The 20,227-nt window shown below is 47.2% G+C and overlaps 1 protein-coding gene across 4 annotated transcripts in view; it reads right to left on the reverse strand.

The window, feature by feature from the left end:
- NRP2 (neuropilin 2) overlaps nt 1–16,511 on the reverse strand; it is a 212,830-nt gene extending 196,319 nt beyond the window's left edge. For 3 of the 4 annotated variants that reach the window (XM_063116132.1, XM_063116134.1, XM_063116133.1), the window contains exon 1: nt 16,242–16,510. In XM_063116132.1, the coding sequence (XP_062972202.1) occupies nt 16,242–16,317 (76 nt within the window). In that variant the 5' untranslated portion in view covers nt 16,318–16,510. Of the gene's footprint in view, nt 1–16,241 lie in introns of all 4 variants that reach the window. The other variant, XM_063116131.1, reaches the window with a different exon arrangement.
- Nucleotides 16,512–20,227: the final 3,716 nt, after the last annotated feature.

Consider the following 20,227-nt stretch of genomic DNA (forward strand, 5'->3'; position numbering starts at 1 on the left):
CACAGTTCAACAACAACCCACACTCAACCAATGAGTGTGGGTTAGTATGTTGTGCAAACTGAGTCAATGGTAGGAGCCGTCTATGAGCTTGTTTACTCCTGACCTGCTCCTGACCAGACGGGCCTGCCATTGACCTGGTTTGCATGATCATGGAGGGGAAATAAGCCATGGTGGATTATTTCCCCTTCCTGTGCATAATTACCCCTGGGAGCACGGCTTGTGTTGTGTGAACCCAACCAGGGTGGCCTGCTGCCATAGGCAACAAGCCACCCAGATTCCACGGCACATCCAGCCACCATAGGGTATTAACCACCCATATGTCTTGTGAACCAGATCTCTCACTGAAACGAACGAGCCTTCCAATTGTTTAACTGGCTGGATTATGTCCTATTGTGGACACACCACCTTTCATAAAGCAGCATTTTCCCAATGATGGCTGAATACTCAAGAGTCAATCAACACTTAGTTAGCCATTCAAGTGTGGCAGGCTTTCTGGGGTAGGAGGAAGGTTGACAGGCCCAAACAAAAGGGCACAATCAGGGGTTTCCAAATCATCATGGTCAAGCCCGTTCCCTCTGGGAAATGGGGGAGGCTAACCATTACAGATACCAGGACGCCAGGCCCCAGAAGCTAGCCATGCAATACCATTGTCTTAATAACGGGAATTAGCATTCTTAATTAAATGCAAGCTAGGATGATTTAATGATGCTTCTGACAGCTGTCCACTTCCTGTTGCAAATCCTCATTTCCAATAAAAACTTCAAACCAGGATTTCAGAAGCTACCGAGCCAAACCAACCAGCGCGTGTGTACAAAATATTTGCTGCAGGCCTGCCTCTCTCCGTTGCAATATGTTCTGCTAGATTTACTGAAGTCATTTCTAAAAATACTAGCTTTTAGCAAAACATTTCAAAGCCTTTGTGAGCACACATTACTCAGAGTTGTATAAACAATACTGCTGAATTGCTCTGTGCCATGGTCACCCAACACTGGATGTTTTTACCCTAGCTTACTTTTCTAACTAGACAAGGATGATGGAAATACCCCACTGTCCAAAGCTCTGATTTATCCTTGGTCTCCCATCCACTGCCCTAAAGTCTTGTCTTGACATTTGCTTCACTACATACAAATTGGCAGCTGCACTGTTTACTTCCTCCAGTTTTAAAAAATTTATATACATTGCAGAAGGCTTTTCTCTCTGTGAGTAGATTACCATATTATTGTCTATTTAAAACTCTTTCCTCTTCTCATCTTTCATTCCTTTGGGGACCTGAGACAGACTTTCATAATGGTGAAAAGCTTTCAAACACACCAGATTTTGACATAAATTTATCTACCTCTAGCATGTTTTCTTACCCTCCTTTGTTAATTACTAAAGCCATCTGTGCTGAAGTCAGGGCTTCCTCCTTGTCACAATTTATCTTTATCTCTTGCTAGATTATGTAGTGAAGACACATTACAGTATCTTGGATATCACACTCATTTCTTTGATGATAGAACCCAGCTGATATAAATAGGATTAGGATTTAATTACCAGATCCAGCATTAGGTCAATACCTTTTTCAAACAACAGGCAATGGGCAGGAGCCTAGAAATGGGATGCTCGCCTGAGGAAGACGAACTATTGTTGGGGCGGGAGACAAAGGAGCAATCCTCACATGCACCAATCCATGGATGTCGCAACACTTGATGTCCCACAGTTGAAGATGTGAACTGCTTGCATTGATAAATACTTTGTGATAACATCAAGTAAACTGAAGCAACTCCACCTCCTATTCTTTACTTAGACCAGATCTACACCAAGCAGGATATGACACCTTGAAAACATTTTGAAAACTGTAAATGGAATGTGTCCTGGACCCCAACAGTTGTCACTATTGTTATAAGCCGTTTTAAAATAGTAGTGTAGGTCCCGCTCCAGAGGAATCCTCTTCCATTCTTTCCCCCAAAGCCAGTCACCTATCACCCATTCCTTTCCCTCTGACTTCATAACAAGCAGGTTAGCCACTGAGAATTTGCAAATAGTGTAAACTTTGATTCTTCCCAATGCACAAGACCAGCTGTAAAATGATAATATAATCTGTACTTCTAGGAATCCTACACAAAAATTTGGCATGAGCCGGTCTTTTGTCATAGTTTGCAAAAGGTTTCTCTTCATTCTGTTCTAGCTATCCATATAAAACTAAACTGACAAACAGGGAAAGACTAGAAGAAAATCCTGTATACTTAGAGCCAAATGGGCAAGCATGGAGCCTAAAGCTCAGCAATGCAATGCAACATTAACATCTCTACAGTAAATATATGATATGTCGGCTACATCAGGCCTCTAGCCCAGGATTGTCGGCACTGACTCATATTGTCCCTCCAGGGTTTCAGGCAGGAGTTTTCCCAGCTCTTCCTGGAGATGCCGGGAATTGAACCTGGGACCTTCTGCATACAAAGCATGTGCTCTACCACTGAGCCAAAGCCCCTCCCCTGAATTTCTACACATTCTATAGCACATCTGAATGTGTATGTGCAGGAACCAAGGGGGGCGGAGTACTACCCATCTGGACCTGTTTCTGACGTATCTGCCTTCCATGTCCTACCATCCCAACCATGACCAGGACTGCCTCCACCCCACAACCACCCTGGGAAGATGGATAGAGATAGTAATTAAACCAAGGCTACACCACAAGTTTATAACAGAAATGGTAGCTGAACCAAGGTATTCCTCCATGCTTAATTCCGCACCCACAGGCAGTCCTGAAATCCTGCTATAAAGATTCAGGATTCTCGGGATCACTTGCACACCTTGAGATCAGTAGAGAAAGTGACTTAACTCATCGTCATGTTGCCTGGGTCTCATCTTTTACTCAAGGTGAGGTGATCATTGTTTAGGGTAGTGAAGCACTCTTCTGAACAGGGGTGCGACTGCTACACCATCTCAACGTTCCATCTGGGCTGACAAAAAAAGTCTCCTCCAAAGGCATCTCCAATTCTGAACACACTAAAGTAAGCCCCATTGACCTTACTGAGACTTACTTCTGAGAAAATATGCTTGGGATCATGTTGTGAATCTACCATGGTAGAACATCAGGGTTCAAAAAGTGCAGGCAGCCCCTCAAGTCTTCTCTAGTGGTGGCCCCCTGACCCCCAGCATCCGCCACTGACAAAAAATGGAGGACACCCCTCTAGGAACAAGCTCTATTGTTCCTGCTATATAAACCTCATTCCTAGAGTATCACTGGAGCATCCTAGGGAGCCATGATTGAAAGTTCCTGCTAGCTTCTTAGGACACTCTGGGGATTCTCTAGGAACAAGGCTTCTATGGCAGGAACCATGCAGTCTGTTCCTATAGTTCTCTCTCTCTCTCTCTTTCTTTGTTGGCGATTAGGTTGGGAGATTCACCATCTTGATGCTGTGACGTGCAACAAATGCGGTTTATGCAAAACCCAGACCTGTTGCTGCTAGGCTGTGTGTAAGTAGCGTGAGGGTGTGCGCACTTGTGTGGATGGCCCCTGCCACCCAAGCAGACAGCCAATGTTGCCTTTGTGGCCAAAAAGGTTGTGCACCCCTGGTATAAATGTTGTAAACCGCCCAGAGAGCTTCGGCTGTGGGGCGGTATATAAATGTAATTAAATAAAATAAATAAATAAATAATGGGACAATCCTAAAAGTATTTACTTGGAAGCAAGTCCCATTGATGTCAATGGCGCTTACTTCCAAATAAGTATGAGAATCACAGCCTCTGCCCCACTACCAAAACGTTCCTACATTTCTCTCTCTTTAGGTTACACAGAATGCTGAGCCAGTGGAGGAAGCAATTTCCTATTTATTTAAACATAACTTCTCCCACTGCCACAGCGAGGCAGCGGCATTTGGCAAAGGAAGCTACTTGAAGTAGATTTGCTGGGAATGTTTACATTTGTTCTCGTAAAATATACTGAGCCTTTCATGCAGCAAAGTGTTGTGCTTATAAATGTTGCTTAACTATAGAGTGTCAGATGGGGAGAGAGAAAGCATTCAAAGGAAACTGCAGAAGGAAGGAGAAAGTTTTCCTCTCTATATATATTCTAAATTCCCCAAATTATAAAGTAATTAGTCTTCCAGGACTGATTTATTAACAATTTCTAAATCTGTACACCCTGTTAAGGTGCAACCCTGTGCACGTTTAGACAGGAAAAAGTACTACAACTCCCAGCATTCCTCAGCAAGCAGTGCTGGTTGGAAAATGCTGGGAGTTGTAGGACTTTTTACTTCTAAAGTTGCATAAGATTGCGCCCTTAGTCAACTTTTTCTTAATTTCTTCTATCATTCTTTGGGAAAAAAATATTTGACATCACTGAGAGTAAAATATTCCCAATATTTGGGAAAAGTTAAAATCATTTCACAGACACATAATCAGCAGTACTGGGCACCATCCTTGTGGACTTTGCTGAAACTTCATTTTAAAAATTTAGCAATTCCCCCAAATCCAGCAGGCATCTCTAAATTTCTGAAAAATCAAGTATCTCACATTCCGATATACAGTTGTTAATTACATAGTTTGGTGAGAATTTGCAGAGGAACAAAAATATACTAAATTGCGGGAAGGGGGGTAACCTCTCAGGATTTATGAGATGTGAGGTTTTGCCTACAGATGAAGTATGAATGTGCCATGTCTTTTGTGGGAGATTAGTTAGAATTTGGATATATCAGCATCATATGCAAAGGTATATACAGTATCTTTTGTGAGGTGTGTGTATACACAATAACAACTCTGCTGAACTGAATGGCCATTGAAGACGGGGTAAAAAGGAAGAAAAAAGAGCTGAATTTCATATATTGATTCCAAATAACAAGCTAGTCTCTCGTTATAAATAATCATCCATATAATATTTTTACTGAGCAAAATGCATTACTCTCATCACCCTCATATATCTTGGCAAAACTAGTTATTGTTATTCCCATATGATAGAAGGGGAACTGAGGCTGAAAGAGTGACTACATAAATCTTTCTAGCAAGTCCATGGAACTGGCTGGTCCCAAGTCTAAACATTCCCTCTATTGCCTCCTGTTTTAACTAAACAAAGCAAGAAAGTCAGGCGGGGACTCTCAAAAGCAGCTAGAACTGCCTCCTCAATTCACCACTTGGAAACTTAAAAACTTGCTCCCTGGAGAATTGGACCACCACAAAACAACAACACTCTGTCCAGTAGAATTGGAATGTACTTTATTGCTTGGGTCCAAGGACCATTGCAAGATAAAAAACAATATCCATCGTTAAAACAGTAAATATAAGAATGAGTGCATAGTGGCCTTTGCATTACTGTGGGATGCAGGATATAAGTCACTGACCTGGGGGAATTTCCAGCTTCAGAGTATGTACGCTTGGCAGCAGACTAGAGAAGGCGAACAAGATTTGCGTAAGGCAAAAGTTGCCTTGTTGCTAAAGGGGCTACCGGCCATTTCACCGGTCCCCAAAAAGAGGGTGCGCCTGTGAAGAGCCTACAAAATGGAAGAGGCAATGAGTTAACTAAAATAGCAGGGTCCTTCATTTCCCATTAAAATTACTTTCCCAACCTACATGACTGCAAAGAAAACTTTAAAGATGTGAAATCAATCAAATGCTACACAGTCATGCAGCGGTCCAGAAACTTCAATTGATCCAAAACATGGCCCCCTGACTGTTAACTGGGACTTGCCAATACAATCATAATTTGACAATACAATCATATTACTGTGCCATTTGCACTGGCGGCCATTCTGTTCCTGGAATCAATTGAAAGTGCCAGTTTTAATCTTTAAAGCCCTATATAGCTTGGGACCAGGTTACCTGAAGGAACACCTCCTCCCATATTTACCTGCCCAGACCTTCAGGTCATCATCTGAGCTCCTTTTCCAGGTGACCTCACCAAATGAGGTGAGGCAGATGGCTACAGGAAAGAGGACCTTTTCAGTGGTGGCACACCGTCTATGGAATGTCCTCTCCAGAGATGCACCTTCATTATGGTTTTTCCCATTTAAAGGGAAGATCTTTTTATTTTCTAAGACATTACAGTACTGTTTCAGCACATTTTGATCTTTGCACTATTTATGTGTTGCTGCTGGGTTTATCTTCATTTTTATCTTGGTTTTTATCTGTCTTGTTTTACTGGTTTTATCTTAGTTTTATCTGATGTGTTTAATTTGTTTTATTGCTACTTTGTATATTGCATCTGGGTGTGTTATAATTTTGATTATTGGAAAGCTTAAAATGCAGTGAATATATAAATAAGCATAATAAATTATTTATCTGATTGATTAATCCAGATACCACTGTAGAATCATTTTGAGAATTTTAACTAAGGGTATCAAGACCTTTTGTCACTCTGGATGAGTAATTGGAGTAAGGAAGGATTTTTTCTAGACTACATCACCTAGCAACTCTGGGTCTTTTAAACTGGGATTTATTTTCGCTTTCTATGTGGCGTGGCTCACTTGCCTGAGTCATGCTTGCTCTACAGGCCCATTTCCTTCTTGACTCTGGCACACTGTAGGATTTGGATTCAGAGGGGCAGATGGCTGGATGATCCTGCTTTGCAACAAGAGAATTGACTTGTCACTAGTGGAAGTTTTTTTTTTTTAATCTCTTCAAATTGCACCAATTAGATAAGCAGTAGAAACAGAACTCAGCTACCGCACTCATTGTTCCTTGCCTCCCCTCTAGACTTAATGTAAGACATTCGCCCTTTTCTAGAGGTTTTTAAAAATGTATTTGTTTTGTTTCGCTTTTAACTGAAAGGCTTTTATGATAAGTGCTGCTTTTGTTGATTAGTTAATTTTTGGATCTGGCTTGTTTTAAATAGTATTTTATTGCAACTGCCTTATGCTTAAAGTTGTTTCAAAGTGATTTATGATTTCGTGAACTGATGTTGATATTGGATTGTACAGTGAAGTGGACAGTCTCCACAAAAGCTTACGCCATCATAAATTTGTTCGTCTTTTAAGGTGCCACAAAACTGTGTTGTTTTCCCTGCAACAGACCAATGCAGCTCCACCTCTGAAAAAAGGTTTTTATGTTTTAAGCCACCTTAGGAAGAGACCGCAATCTTGAAAGGTGGCTAAGAAATGAATTGAATGAATGAATGCAAAATGCAGCGGCCAAATTGATAACTGGAACCAGAAGGTTTGAACATATAACACAGATTCTGGCCCACTTGCATTGGCTGCCTATACGTTTCCGAGCCCAATTCAAGGTGCTGGTCTTAACCTATAAAGCCTTACACGGCTTGGGACAATACCTGACGGAACGCCTCTCCCGTCATGAACCTACCCGTACACTGCGCTCAACATCTAAGGTCCTCCTCCGAGTACCTATTCCGAGGGAAGCTCAGAGGATGGCAACAAGGAAGATGGCCTTTTCAGTGGTGGCCCCCAATTATGGAATGATCTCCCCAATGAGGCTCGCCTGGCGCAACACTGTTATCTTTTCAGCGCCAGGACAAGACTTTTCTCTTCTCCCAGGTATATGCTGAGTTGTTTGTTTTTAACGGCCCCCAGAACTGTTGTTTTAAATGGATATTGTTGTTTTTATGTTTTTGACGGTTTTAAATTTTGTATACTTTTTAATGTTCACTATTTTTAACTTTTGTAAACTGTCCAGAAAGCTTTGGCTATGGAGTGGTATATAAATGTAATAAAGAAAGAAAGGTTGAGTGACAGGACTTTTTGATCTCCAGTAACTGAAGAAAACCAGGTTCAGGTTTGGGAGCTAAAGGATGAATATCCCATCCTGAAGTGCTCCCAGCAATCTTCCCAACTGAGTACAGCATATGCGTTTCTCAGACTGTACCTGACACCTAAACCGGCAGATGTCTTCCCTATTACAGAACTAATTGGAAGAATGAGCTGAAAGGGCAAGGAATAAATGGCCGTGGAGAGAAAACTCCCACACACACACCCTCAGATGCGGTCGGTCTGGGTCAAGACTAGGGCAGCAGAAGAAAGCCACTGACTACTTCTGGAGAGAGCAGGAGTAGGGGGGCGGTTTCCCTTCCTAGGGCTGTCAATCAGGTGCCTTTCAGTCCTGGGCCCAGTGCTCTTCAACGTTTTTATTAATGATTTGGATGAGGAGGTGCAGGGAACGCTTATCAAATTTGCAGATGACACAAAATTGGGTGGTATAGCTAATACCCTGGAAGACAGAAACAAACTTCAAAGTGATCCTGATAGGCTGGAGTGCTGGGCTGAAAACAACAGAATGAAATTTAATAGGGATAAATGCCAAGTTCTACATCTAGGAAATAGAAACAAAATTCACAGTTACAAGATGGGAGATACTTGGCTCAGCAATACTACAAACGAGAAGGATCTTGGAATTGTTGTAGATCACAAGCTGAATATGAGCCAACAGTGCGATATGGCTGCAAGAAAGGCAAATACTGTTTTGGGCTGCATTAATAGAAGTATAACTTCCAAATCACGTGAGGTACTGGTTCCTCTCTATTCAGCCCTGGTTAGGCCTCATCTAGAGTATTGCGTCCAGTTCTGGGCTCCACAATTCAAGAAGGACACAGACAAGCTGGAGCGTGTTCAGAGGAGGGCAACCAGGATGATCAGGGGTCTGGAAACAAAGCCCTGTGAAGAGAGACTGAAAGAACTGGGCATGTTTAGCCTGGAGAAGAGGAGATTGAGGGGAGACATGATAGCACTCTTCAAATACTTAAAAGGTTGTCACACAGAGGAGGGCCAGGATCTCTTCTCGATCCTCCCAGAGTGCAGGACACGGAATAATGGGCTCAAGTTAAAGGAAGCCAGATTCCAGCTGGACATCAGGAAAAACTTCCTGACTGTTAGAGCAGTACGACAATGGAATCAGTTACCTAGGGAGGTTGTGGTCTCTCCCACACTAGAGGCATTCAAGAGGCGGCTGGACAACCATCTGTCAGGGATGCTTTAGGGTGGATTCCTGCATTGAGCAGGGGGTTGGACTCAATGGCCTTGTAGGCCCCTTCCAACTCTGCTATTCTATGATTCTATGAAATGTTAAACTCAAATTACTGCACAAGGTATCTCACTCACCTCAAAGGAACTCCCGATGTGATTGGATCCCTTCTCTCCTCCTGGGTGAAAGTGCTGTGGTTGCATGTGCAAATAGGTCCCCTTTGAAAAGTCGCTACTATACACACTTCTCCAACCTGGTGACCTCCACAGTTTTTGGACTACACTTCCCAGCATTCCTGGCCATTGGTCATGCTAGCTGTGGCTGGTGGGAGTTAAAGTTCAAAACATCTGGAAGGGACCAGGTTGAGGCAGGTTTCCTTAGTACATATACTCTTTACTCACGCCTGTTTATTTATAGTGACTTAATACACAATTACCACCCCCACCCCAAATTATGCATTTACAATAGCTAACTGTATTAGAATCACTGCATTAATTTTTTTATTTTTTTGCATTACAAGTTTTGCATTAAGTATAGTTGGGAATCAACTTTTCAACCACACTTTGACTACCCTCATGCAAGTACAAAAAAGAGTGATTAAGGAGTATTAAAGGATCATTCCCACACACATTAAATTATCTCGGAAGATGTAGCCTTAGGGGGTGACTTCCGCGCCCACCTACACTGGTGTAGCTCTATTGAAGTCTATAGTATTTACACCAGATTGGTCTGCAAGCTGCCCCTTTCTTCCTCCTCTCTTTGCCATTAACAGCTTTGCTCATCCAAAACAACTTTCAGGGCTCTTTGATTATATTTGTAAAGAACAGAGATTCAATCAAACGAAGTCAAGCGGTTGGGGCTATATAGCTTAATCACAGCTCTGCTCTCCTCTATTAACTTTATGCCGGTATTAAGGAGAAATCAATCAGCTGAAATGAAGCATTAGGCACAATTTCCTCCTCACGTGGGAAAAGCAACAACAGGCTGAGGTTCATTTGCAACCAAAATTGCTCCTGAGGGTGGCGAGAGATCAAGAATGGTTCAGCTCCCAAACTGGGGGAGCTTCCTTTGCAATACATCTCTCTCTCTCTCTCTCTCTCCTTGATTTTCTAAGCTTCCTTTACGTTTACACTTCAATCAGGGCCTAGGAACTTGCTCCGCAGCACTGAAGGCCATGGCAGAAATATATCAGAAGCAGGAGAGCTGCAGTGAATTCGCACACCATAGTTACATGTCATTAATGCAATTTGCATATCATTTCATGAACACAGCAGATGCTAAACTACAGTTGGTGGACATGTTGCGCATACTCCTTACGATATTCTTGTTCTGAAACACAGTTGTGAAAAAGCTTGTGCAAAAGTCTTGAAGCATCTTCTGGACATCTTTGGATTTCTAAAGGTGAGAATTTAAGGATGTAATGAAATTGGGCTTCTTTTGACACCCTTAGAAACAAATATGGAACTATGTTTGAATTTTATCTGGAATATCTTGAGGACTAGACACTTAGTTCAAAATAAGTAAAAGATAAGTTTCTCAAGATTCTAAAAAAGCCCATAGGCCATACAAGCAAACTTCTACCAGTAGTATCTATGTTGTCCACCCACATTGTAGTGGAATGCCCCTTACCCAGAACATGAAACTCCCACTGGAAAGAATGAATTTCCCTTGTATAAAGTCAGACCTCACAGTTCAACTGGATCTGCTGAACATTCAGAACGTGCACCTTTTCTACATGTTGATTTGTCTGCCTTTCCTCTTTCAAGCATTTAAACAGCTCCCCGCAGCAAGAGGAAGCCTCAATTCTGGATGGGAAAGCCATTAAAGGCCCCACTTAGGGACTCAGGGCTGATTTGTCTTACCTGTGTACTTGTATTTTGTTTGGGTGGGTAATCTTTGTCTTAATAGAATTTTTATGGATTGCCTGGGTTTTGTTTCTGCTTCAGTGGCCCAAGCAAATCAATGCCAAGTGGTAAAAGAGATTGTTCTTCACTACAAATAAGGACAGCCCTCCTACCCCCCCTTCTCTGCTCCAAGTTGGGAAGAAATGAGAATCAGCAGCCGGGACCAGGCAAAAACAGATCTCTGGAGTCACACTCTGTCTTCAGCTGCTGTGCCCAGAAGCAACGTGGAAAACAAAGTTAGTTGCTGGTTCACCCAGTTCTGTTGGCAAAAATTCAAGCCATCCAATTGATACCTTTCCTAACTGCATTAGCAATGCCATTTGGTTTGCATCAAGCATTAGTTGGAATGTAAAAATACAGAAAAATCCCCACCATGGCCTGAAAAAGTTACATCATTGCTCTGCAGCGGGGATAGGAGTGTTACAGCTGCAGCTCTGCCAGCAACATCTCCTACATGCAACAAGAGAGGACTCTCAGAACACAACAGCTGCAGAGCAGAACCGAGGTGCTTCTTATTCACAGAGTTGCCTAGAGCTGGGAGGGGCCAAAAGGCTCCTCCAGTCAATGGCCAGCTGGGAGGCTTAACACTTTTCATTTAGCCCCAGGTTCCTCACAGTGTGCCATAAGTGGGTGCATTGGGCGAGGGAGGTGCTTGAAGAACAACTCTGCTCCATGGAGCTCAAGCAAACAAGCCCAGAAATTCTCAAGATCCAGAAATGTACTTTTCCTATCTGGTGGCAGACATGTTATTTTTTTAAAAAACACCACCCCATACAAATGGAAGTTCTACCCCACACTCCCGGTACCAACACCTGACTTAACGGAAGCCCCAAGATCAGGCTTCTCCGACCTGGTGCTCTCCAGATGTGTTGGACTACAATTCCCAGAATTCCCCAGCCTGCTATGGGGTACTCTGGGTATTGTAGTCCAGCACATCTGGAAGGCACCAGGTTGTAGGAGGCTTCGGTAGATTAACCAGGTGAGAGATACTGACATGATTTTCAACACTTGAGCTTCTTGTGCGTGCTTAAATAGCTTCCTCCCAGAAACAGGGATGGCGGGGTGGGACTGCCTGGGAGAGTTCCCCAGTCTGCTCAGCAGCTGTTCTGGTCTGCCTAAATGGCTACTCTGGGGCTCCCAGCTGGGCAGGCATTAGAGTGCCACTCCTGCAAATGTATCCTATGTAGCACCGCACAACCGGCAGACCCCAATTTACTTTTGCCTGTGCCTATGAGAAGACGGGCATTTTTTAAAAACCCAGCCTGCTGTCAGCACAAGGCTACCACTGCAGTCTGCGAGAGAGCGGCCCTCTGCAGCAGCACACGAGTGCCAGGAACGGAGGAACAGGCCTGTCCCTATGACAGATCCATTCCCCGCCTCCCTCTGCCTCTTCTGTATTCCCCTCCATTACTCCAAATCACATGTTTCTGATTTCCCTGCCGATTTCACTTAAATCATCGGGCCGGGGAGGAGGAGTGTAGCCTCTGGAGGGATTCCACACCACAGTGGTGATGAGATGGCTAATAATCTATTAGAGAGGAGAGGGTTACATGGGGGGAGGGGGGCCCAGCTTCAGGCAGCCGCCTTGCTCATCCTAGGAATCAAAATCCGCTCTGGAGTAGCTCTTGGTCGAGCAGGGCAGCTTCAGAAGCACCTATTAAACCTAAATGATCACCTGGGAGAGGGAGACAGGATGTGCATGGGATGTCTCCACAACTGTTTTCTTACCTTACCCCAAACCAAAACATAGGAGAACCCAGAGGAAGCTGGTCGTTCTGATGTCATTGGGGTGGAAAATCCACTCTGGGTTTCAGTCAGAACTCTAAATGAGCTCTCTGAGCCCCTTGGGTGGCTCCTTTAGAGTTTTGACTGAAACCAGAGCAGATTCACGGCCCCACTGACAGCAGAGCCACCAGCCTCCACCCAGGGGCCTATTCACCTCTGCTCCTTCCACTGGAAACTCTTGATTTATTCCTGGGTAAATCAGCCACTTAAACAAGTTAAGGGTGCTCTTAATTAATAACTAAGCATTGGGTTGCATCCAGTGTTAATCTAATTTAAGATCCCTTCATTTCAAGGGGTCTGCTCTAGGTAGGACTAACACTCGATCCAACCCTAAGTCTGCAATCCTAAACACCCTTTCCTGGGAGCAAGTCCCATTGAACTGAGTAGACGTGTGTGGGTTGTGCTGTAAAGATGTAATAATCAGGGCTAACAGGGATTCCCTCTCCTGGTGCCCTCTTTCGACCCATCTTCTCCAAGCCTTTCCTTCCTACTTTCCCTCTGGATTTTTGCCCTGGCTGCCTGGTTGGGTGTGGGTGCATTTAAGCCTTTTCTTTCTTCTTTTTTTCCTTTTTGGAAGCGAGTTGATCCCGTCAGTACACTGGACAGGCTTATTACGGGCTCAACAGCCCTTCCCTCTCAGCTCTCCTCCTGCCCTTCGCTTCATGTGGTTTATAAATCTTTAAATTCCGCCCCTTTTCCCCTACCGTAGCGCCGGATCTTTGGTGCCAGGGAAGAGCGAGGCGTGCATCTGGCCAGACACCCAGGGGAGAGGTTAGAGACGACATGGCAGACCGGGCACTTCCACCCCTTAGCGCCCAGATCAGATCCTACACGGCTAAGGAAGGAGCCAATCCCTGCTTTTTAATAAGTTATCCCAAAGACGTTAGCGTGTATCCAAGGTTAGTCCTACTCCGAGTAGACCCATTGAAGTGAACGGGACTGAAGTTAGACGGACGTGGCAAACACCCCATCCTTTGCAAAGGAGGGAATTTTTTAGCTAGGCGTTTTGACATTGGGGTGGTGGTGGTGGTTTGCAAAACGCTCGGGGGATTTGGGAAACCGGGGTGGGGGAGAGAGGCCGGCGGAGGCAGAGGCGTCATCGCGAGCAGCGCCTCCGGACAGGGCTCGATGCCTGCTGTGTTTACGCGCGCACAGGCTAGCAGTAGAGGCGGCCGCTGCCGCAAGGCTCGGCGCTGCCAAGAGGGAGCCTGGCCGTTGGCGGCGTGCAGCACGCGCGGCGCTGGGCCCTGGGCAGGAAGCACCGCCGCTGGGAGACCCGGGAATGTCTCAACGCCGCCGTCGCCTGCACACGCACACACACTCGTAAGCACGCACGCCCTTAGCCATGGGGCTTGCAAAGGCAGCGGGGCTGCTTGGAACGACCGGCGAAGAACAGCAAGAAATGCAAGCCATTTATTTATTCACGTTACGCGGGGGTGGGGTGGGGGGGGTGGAAAAGAGCTTGGATTAAAATCAGGGTGTCGCCCATCCACCAATAAATAATTGCACGATTCTTTTTTACAATCGCCTGCCGCCGCCCTTAAGTAACAGAAACGCTTTCTTGGGCCAGACAGGCAAAGATCCTCGGGGTGCCCAATCTGTTCGGATTAGTTTGGGGGATCTCCCTCCCCGACCCCGTTTGTGCTGTGGGTTCAAATAGCGCTTCTCCTTTGGCTTTCTCAAGGTCTTCATGCCGGGGCTCAACCCCACTTAGAAGCCCCCCCCCCCCCCAGCCTCTGACGCGAAAACTCGGCGCCTTCTGCCCACATGCGTGGCCGTGGTACGGAAAAGGCATTTTGCTTATGCTCGGAACCGCTCTTCGTGACTTTTATCTGCTAGGTGAAAAAAAGTGGAAAAAATGGGCTTCAGAGCTGGGGCCTAGCGAGTCCTGGCTCAAGTGACACCCTGGTTTCCTCATCAGCAAAATGGTTTCTTCGTCTGTAAAAACACGATACATCCTGGCAGGATTATTGCGAGGACAACTGGCTAAGGTTCAGACTGAAATCCTGGACCCATTTCACCTGGGGGTGGGGGGGGGAGCAAGCCTCATTGAGCCCGGTGAGCCTTCCGAGTAACGGTCCACAGGAATGCGCCGCTGCAATCCTAAACACGTGTACTAGCACCTCCCTTTGAATTGAAGGGGACTGACTTCTGAATGAACAAGCTTCGAATCGCGCTGCGGGGAATGGCCGGGACTCGCCTTAAGTTGTGGGAATAGCGCGGGCTGCACCTCGTTGGGATCCCCCCCCCCCCCGCTCCAGCTTTTACTTTAAAACTACCTCGAAGTGCCCCCTCCTCTTAAGGTTCGTGTTCTCTCACCCTCCTCCCTCCGCTCTCTAAATCCTGTTGTTTTGTTTCTGATCTGCCTTATCGGAGTTTTCACTGCCTGCTCGGTGGCTAATTCGGAGGAAATGAGTGTCAGATCTCAGATGAAGTAATTAAGGCGGATGGGTTTAGTGCGCCCTCTTCGCCAGTAAGCGGGGATTAGCTCCCTTTTTCTTTCAGTAACAAGACTGGAGGAGGGTTTTTTGCTCTCTCGCTCGCTCTCTCGCTCTCGCTCTCTCTGTGTGTGTGTGTGTTTCAGTGGTAACAAATCACTGCGGTTTGGAACTGGAATGGGAACGCGGAATTTCCCTTATCTCAGCACAGTTCGTTCGCATCGCCTTGCCCGTAATTCCTCTTGCTCGAATCTCTTTTTTTTGGGGGGGGGGGGAGGGCGAGAGCAAGTTCAGTGCCATCCAGAAAAGTTTCCAACCACTTTCCAAGGCTGTCCGTTTCACGGAGGTGGTCGTACTCGTTGGGTTTTATGCGAATAATGCCGCTTTCTACCAACCTGGCGCCCTTCAGATGTGTCGGACTACATCTCCCATCATCCCCAGCCAGCCATGGGAGTTGTAGTCCAACACTTCTGGAGACACCAGGTTGGGAAAGGCTGTAATAAGTTCTCTTTTTCCCCCAAAGAAGAAAGCCCAGATGTCGGGGTGCCCTTTGCTTATGCCCCTTCAAGCTATTGCATTCGTTAGATGCCCTTAAGCCGAAGAGATGCGATGTTCACTCCCCACCCTGGACACCGACTCTAAGCAAAACCAAGTTTTCTGCTTTCTGCCAGTACGCGACTGTCGTTTCTCCTCTGGTCAGTTTTTATAAGAACCTGTGAATCCGCGAAATTGTATTTCAAATCTATAAATGGTTTATTATGTCTTTCTGCTAAAGGCTGGACAGACTCTGGGGAGTTATACTCCGCATTTAAGGGGGGGGCAACCCCAACAAGAATCTCCCCTCCACCCCCGCAAAAAAAAAGGGGGGGGTAAGACGTCGCGGGACTTGGTAGTATTTTTAAACCTTTGATTTATTCCATATGAGACATCCCAAGGCAACAGTTAGCTCCCCACCACCCACGCCAAAAAAATAACCTCTCAGACGCTCCAGTCTGTTGCAAAGAGTGCCATCCATCCACATTGCAGCCAACTCAAGGGGTGGGGTGAAAGTTGTGTTTTGGGAAAGGAGCAGAGCTATGTTTATAGATGCAAGGAGATCCGCCGGAGAATTTGGCCGGGCGAAGAAGACGGGTCGCTTCCCCCCCCCCGCCTCCTCAAATCCTCTACACGCACGTTGGAGAAGAGTCTTTAAAAAAAATTAATAAATCGGAGAGTTGGTTGGTCTTACCTGGTGCTTGCCCCATGACTCCGGATCCGGCCAAATGGAGAAGTAGGAATCCCCAGAGGAGAGGAACTGTATCCATTTTGGGGAAGGGGGAGGAAATACTCGGCGGCAGAAAGGCGATTCCTCCCAAGCGGTGCTGGAGCGGGGTGGTGGTGGTTCCTTGCAACTGTGGAGTCCTCCCTTTTCTCTCTCGCTATCTCCTTCCCTCTCCGAAGTGACACCGGCTCCGCGGTTGAATTTCCTCCGGCGACCTTTCAAGTCGTCTTCGAGGCTTCCTCCCCCGGGTCTGCGATGTAGATACACACTCCCGGAGAGGCTCGGCAAGCCGAAGGGAACTCCTTCAATTCGGAGGAGGAGCGGCTTAGGAAGACGCGCGCTCCGAACGACACCCGGCCGGGTCGGAAATGCACCCGCGCACGGACGACCGCGCACACCGGCGGAGAGGAGCGCGGGCGCGAGAGCTAGAGAGGCGGCGGCGGCGGCGCTTCAAAGTGCCACTCGCCCTTAGCGCCGCGTCGCTGCCGCGGCTCTTCGCAAAGGCGCCGAAAGGAAGGTGTCGCCTCTCGGCATGGCAAAGCGCCGGGCTCAGCCTGGCGGAGACGCACAGCGCACGCGAGCCCGCCGGCAGCCCAGCCGCAAGGGCGCGACGTCTGCCTCTCGCTCGCCGCGAAGTGTTAAATCTCCCAGCCCGGGAGGGAGTCGGGCTGCGTCTGCCCCGGGCCCGCGTCGCGGCCCGCTTGCACCCAAGGGCGGCTGCTGGTCAGTTCCACGCTAGAGGCGTTTTCCGGATGCAGCGCCGGGAATGAGCCCTAAAGTGCGCCTTGATTGCTGCTGCCGCCGCCGCCTCGTTTGCCTGTAAGCTGCGCGATCTGCGGTTGCTGCTGCTGCTGCTGCTGCGTGAGTTTTGCCCCAAGCCGCCGCCGCCTCCTTCTGCCTGCCTGCCTCCGCCTCACGCTCCTCTCTGAAACTGTGCGGGCGGCGCGGTGCGGTCTCGGTGCCTTCTTCCCTTTCTTTGGCTGCCTCTCGGCTCCCTCGCAGCCTTTTCAGGCAGAGCAGCATGTGGATGTCAGACAGAAAGGCAGAGCTATCCGATTACACGCTCGCCCAGGGCCCGCCCCTTCTATGTTTCTCATTTAAACAAAACACACCGAGCGAGCGAGCGAGAGGGAAGGAAGGGAAGGAGGCGAAGGGGGGACGCGGCAGCCTGCGAAACGCCGAGCACTCCGCGTACAGCAGCATGCGGCTGGGACCCAGCCAAAAGGAGAGGAGCGAGCCAAGGCGGCGGCGGCAGCAGCAGCAGCAGCAGCAAAAGCAAAGCCCTCCTTGATTCCCTGGCAAGATCGGCGTGGAGCCGGCTGAAACTGTCCCCAGACTAACTCCTACTCTCGCTGCTGCAACCCACGCCGCGCCCTTGGCGAAAGCAACAAGTCCAACGCGAACGCTTCCTTTCTCGCGCCTCGCCTCGCCCGCGCCGCTTGCCAGCATCTTGCCCTGGGAATCTCGGCCGCTGTTGCTGGGGAGACTCTCCCCACCGCTTGTTGGGGGGCGCGGGGGGGGAAGGAAGACGTGTATTTCCGAGGGTGTGGGGGTGTACGTGCTACATATTACACACATTATACGTATATAAAAATATCAGTGGAGGCCGGTAACTCCATTTGCAGTGGGGATCTGGAACCATTCTGGGTTTTAGTCAGAGCCAGTGAGAACGCTAATGGAGCTCTTCAAGGTGCTGGAGCCGGTTTGGAGAGCTCCTTTAGCGTTCTGACTGAAACCCGGAGCAGATTTACAGCCCCACTGAAATTGGAGTCACCAGCCTCCCCTGTAAAAAATGTGTAATTTTACACACACACACACACACACGTCCAGAAAATGGGTCTGTCAGGAGAAGGGGGTGGGGGAGGTGATAGATTCAGTGCTTAGCAGCTTTCTCCAAACCTAAAACGAAATCCTGAGCTCCAAACACCACCCACACAAAGAGGGAGACACAATAACACTTAAGAGGCTGGCAGGAGACACACTGTTTGCTATAACGCCGTGGAATGGTTTTTACTTAAAACTTGACAGCAGCGCAATAAATAAATTTACCTCTGGGATCAGGCCACACATGTAAAGTTTCGGCTCTATCGAGAGATCGATATCAACACTCGTTGACCGGATCAGCAAGCAGAATATGTGACAGCTTAATGGACCAGCACTCGTTGGAGCATGAGAATGCAAGCTTTCCAGTTGCACAGAACTCTTCAGCAGGCCAAGTGAAGCCGGGTGAAAACCTCTGTGCAACATGAACGTTTGTGTGTTCTTATGCCAAAGGCTGAATAGAAGAAATGGCTGAACCTGTTCTATATTCATTCCCTACTACTCCAGCCTTAAAAGGATATATGTGCAAGTAATACAAACTGAAATTGGGAGGACTTAGAGCAGAGGAGGGAGGCCCTGAGCCTTAGCCTTCTGTGCACCCCCTCAATGCTCCCCACACCTTCCTGCCATCACCAGAGAAAGGCCAGCACAGCAGTCATGCGCACACACTACCAAACCACACAAGTTGATACTATGACCATGACTAGTATATTCGTCCCCGAGATGTCCCAAATGTGAACATTATTGACACATTGACTATTAGCATGCTTCTTTTGAAGAGCTGGTGTTTTTTGGCGGGTGGGGGGACACACAGCCAGTGTACACAGAGTTTGGCATGTGCCATCACCCATGCACATGAACTGGATGGCACCTGTGGCTGGAATTCAGCTTCCACAGAAGTTACCATGGTGGTGGTGGTGGTGGACAGAGTTGGCCCTTTGAGCTGATTCATACAACACACGGGATTGGATCCAGGCTCTGCTTTCTGCAAGAGAAAAGGCCCTTCCATGAGACAAGGGGCTTCACTCACAGAAGATCCCTCTGCTTGGTTTTGAGGGCTTCCCCTCTACTCCACCCCCACCCACCCACCACTGCTCGCTGCATTAAGCAGGGACCCTCTGTGTAGCATTTTCAGGAGTCTGGAGGGCCTGCTGTGGGAAGGAGGAAGTCCATTTCCGTCTGGGGTGCTGATCCAGGTTAAATCTGGATCCGACCCCGTGGTACGCTTGCATGAGGACTCCATTATAGTGAAAAAGTCATGTGACCATTTAGTGTGAGCTTAGGCTGTGCTTTTGCACACGGGGGGGACTTTCTAAAGTGAACTGAGTCGGTAGTGTGCAAATCACCATGTATGCTTGTGAGTCTGGCTGGTGAGGAAGCAGCAGGCTCCAAAGTGCACAGGCTGCAATTCTGTACTTTACATATTTACTTGGGCATAAGCTCTATTCGATACAATGGATCATGTGGGGCTGTAGCGCACAGGTGTTTAGGAGTGGCATGCCAAGGACAAAAAGTGAAAACTTAGGGCCATAAGGACATCAGAACAAGCGACCTCAGTTACAGCTTGGGGTCACCTGCAATGACTCAAATCAGTTCTTTGCCCTTCTGAGCAAAAGCTAACCAGGCAACATTTAATGCTAATGATCCGCATCATTAAAACAGTGTTCTTGTTTGTTATTGTGATAAGGACAGTCATTGATTTACTGTTGTATGCTGTATATAAACTCTTCTTAAATATATATGAGGGTGGGTGGGCTACCTTTGCCAGAGCAAGGTTTTGGTTGGCTCTCACTGGAATGATATAAAATGAGACCATTAATCTAAAGGGAAACGAAGGAAGAAAAGGGAATGTTCCCAAAGGGGTTGGAACACAGACCAGTTATACCAGGGGTCAGCAACAGAGCACCCACGGGTGCAGCCATCACGAACCCACCATCTTCCCCTTCCTCTTCCCCAACACCACCACTTGCTCACTGCCTCTCCTCTGCAGCCAGGAAATAGGAAGTCAGCAGCCTTCTCTCCCGGTCGTCCAACTTCCTGTCTCCTTGCTCCCTTGTGCCGCAGAAGTGATGGCCGTAGATGGTGGGCCAGCATGCAGGAGAAGTGGCTACTTAAGCAAATGTTGAAGCTTC

Source organism: Elgaria multicarinata, chromosome 2 (genome assembly GCF_023053635.1).
Source record: "Elgaria multicarinata webbii isolate HBS135686 ecotype San Diego chromosome 2, rElgMul1.1.pri, whole genome shotgun sequence".
NCBI lineage: Eukaryota > Metazoa > Chordata > Lepidosauria > Squamata > Anguidae > Elgaria > Elgaria multicarinata.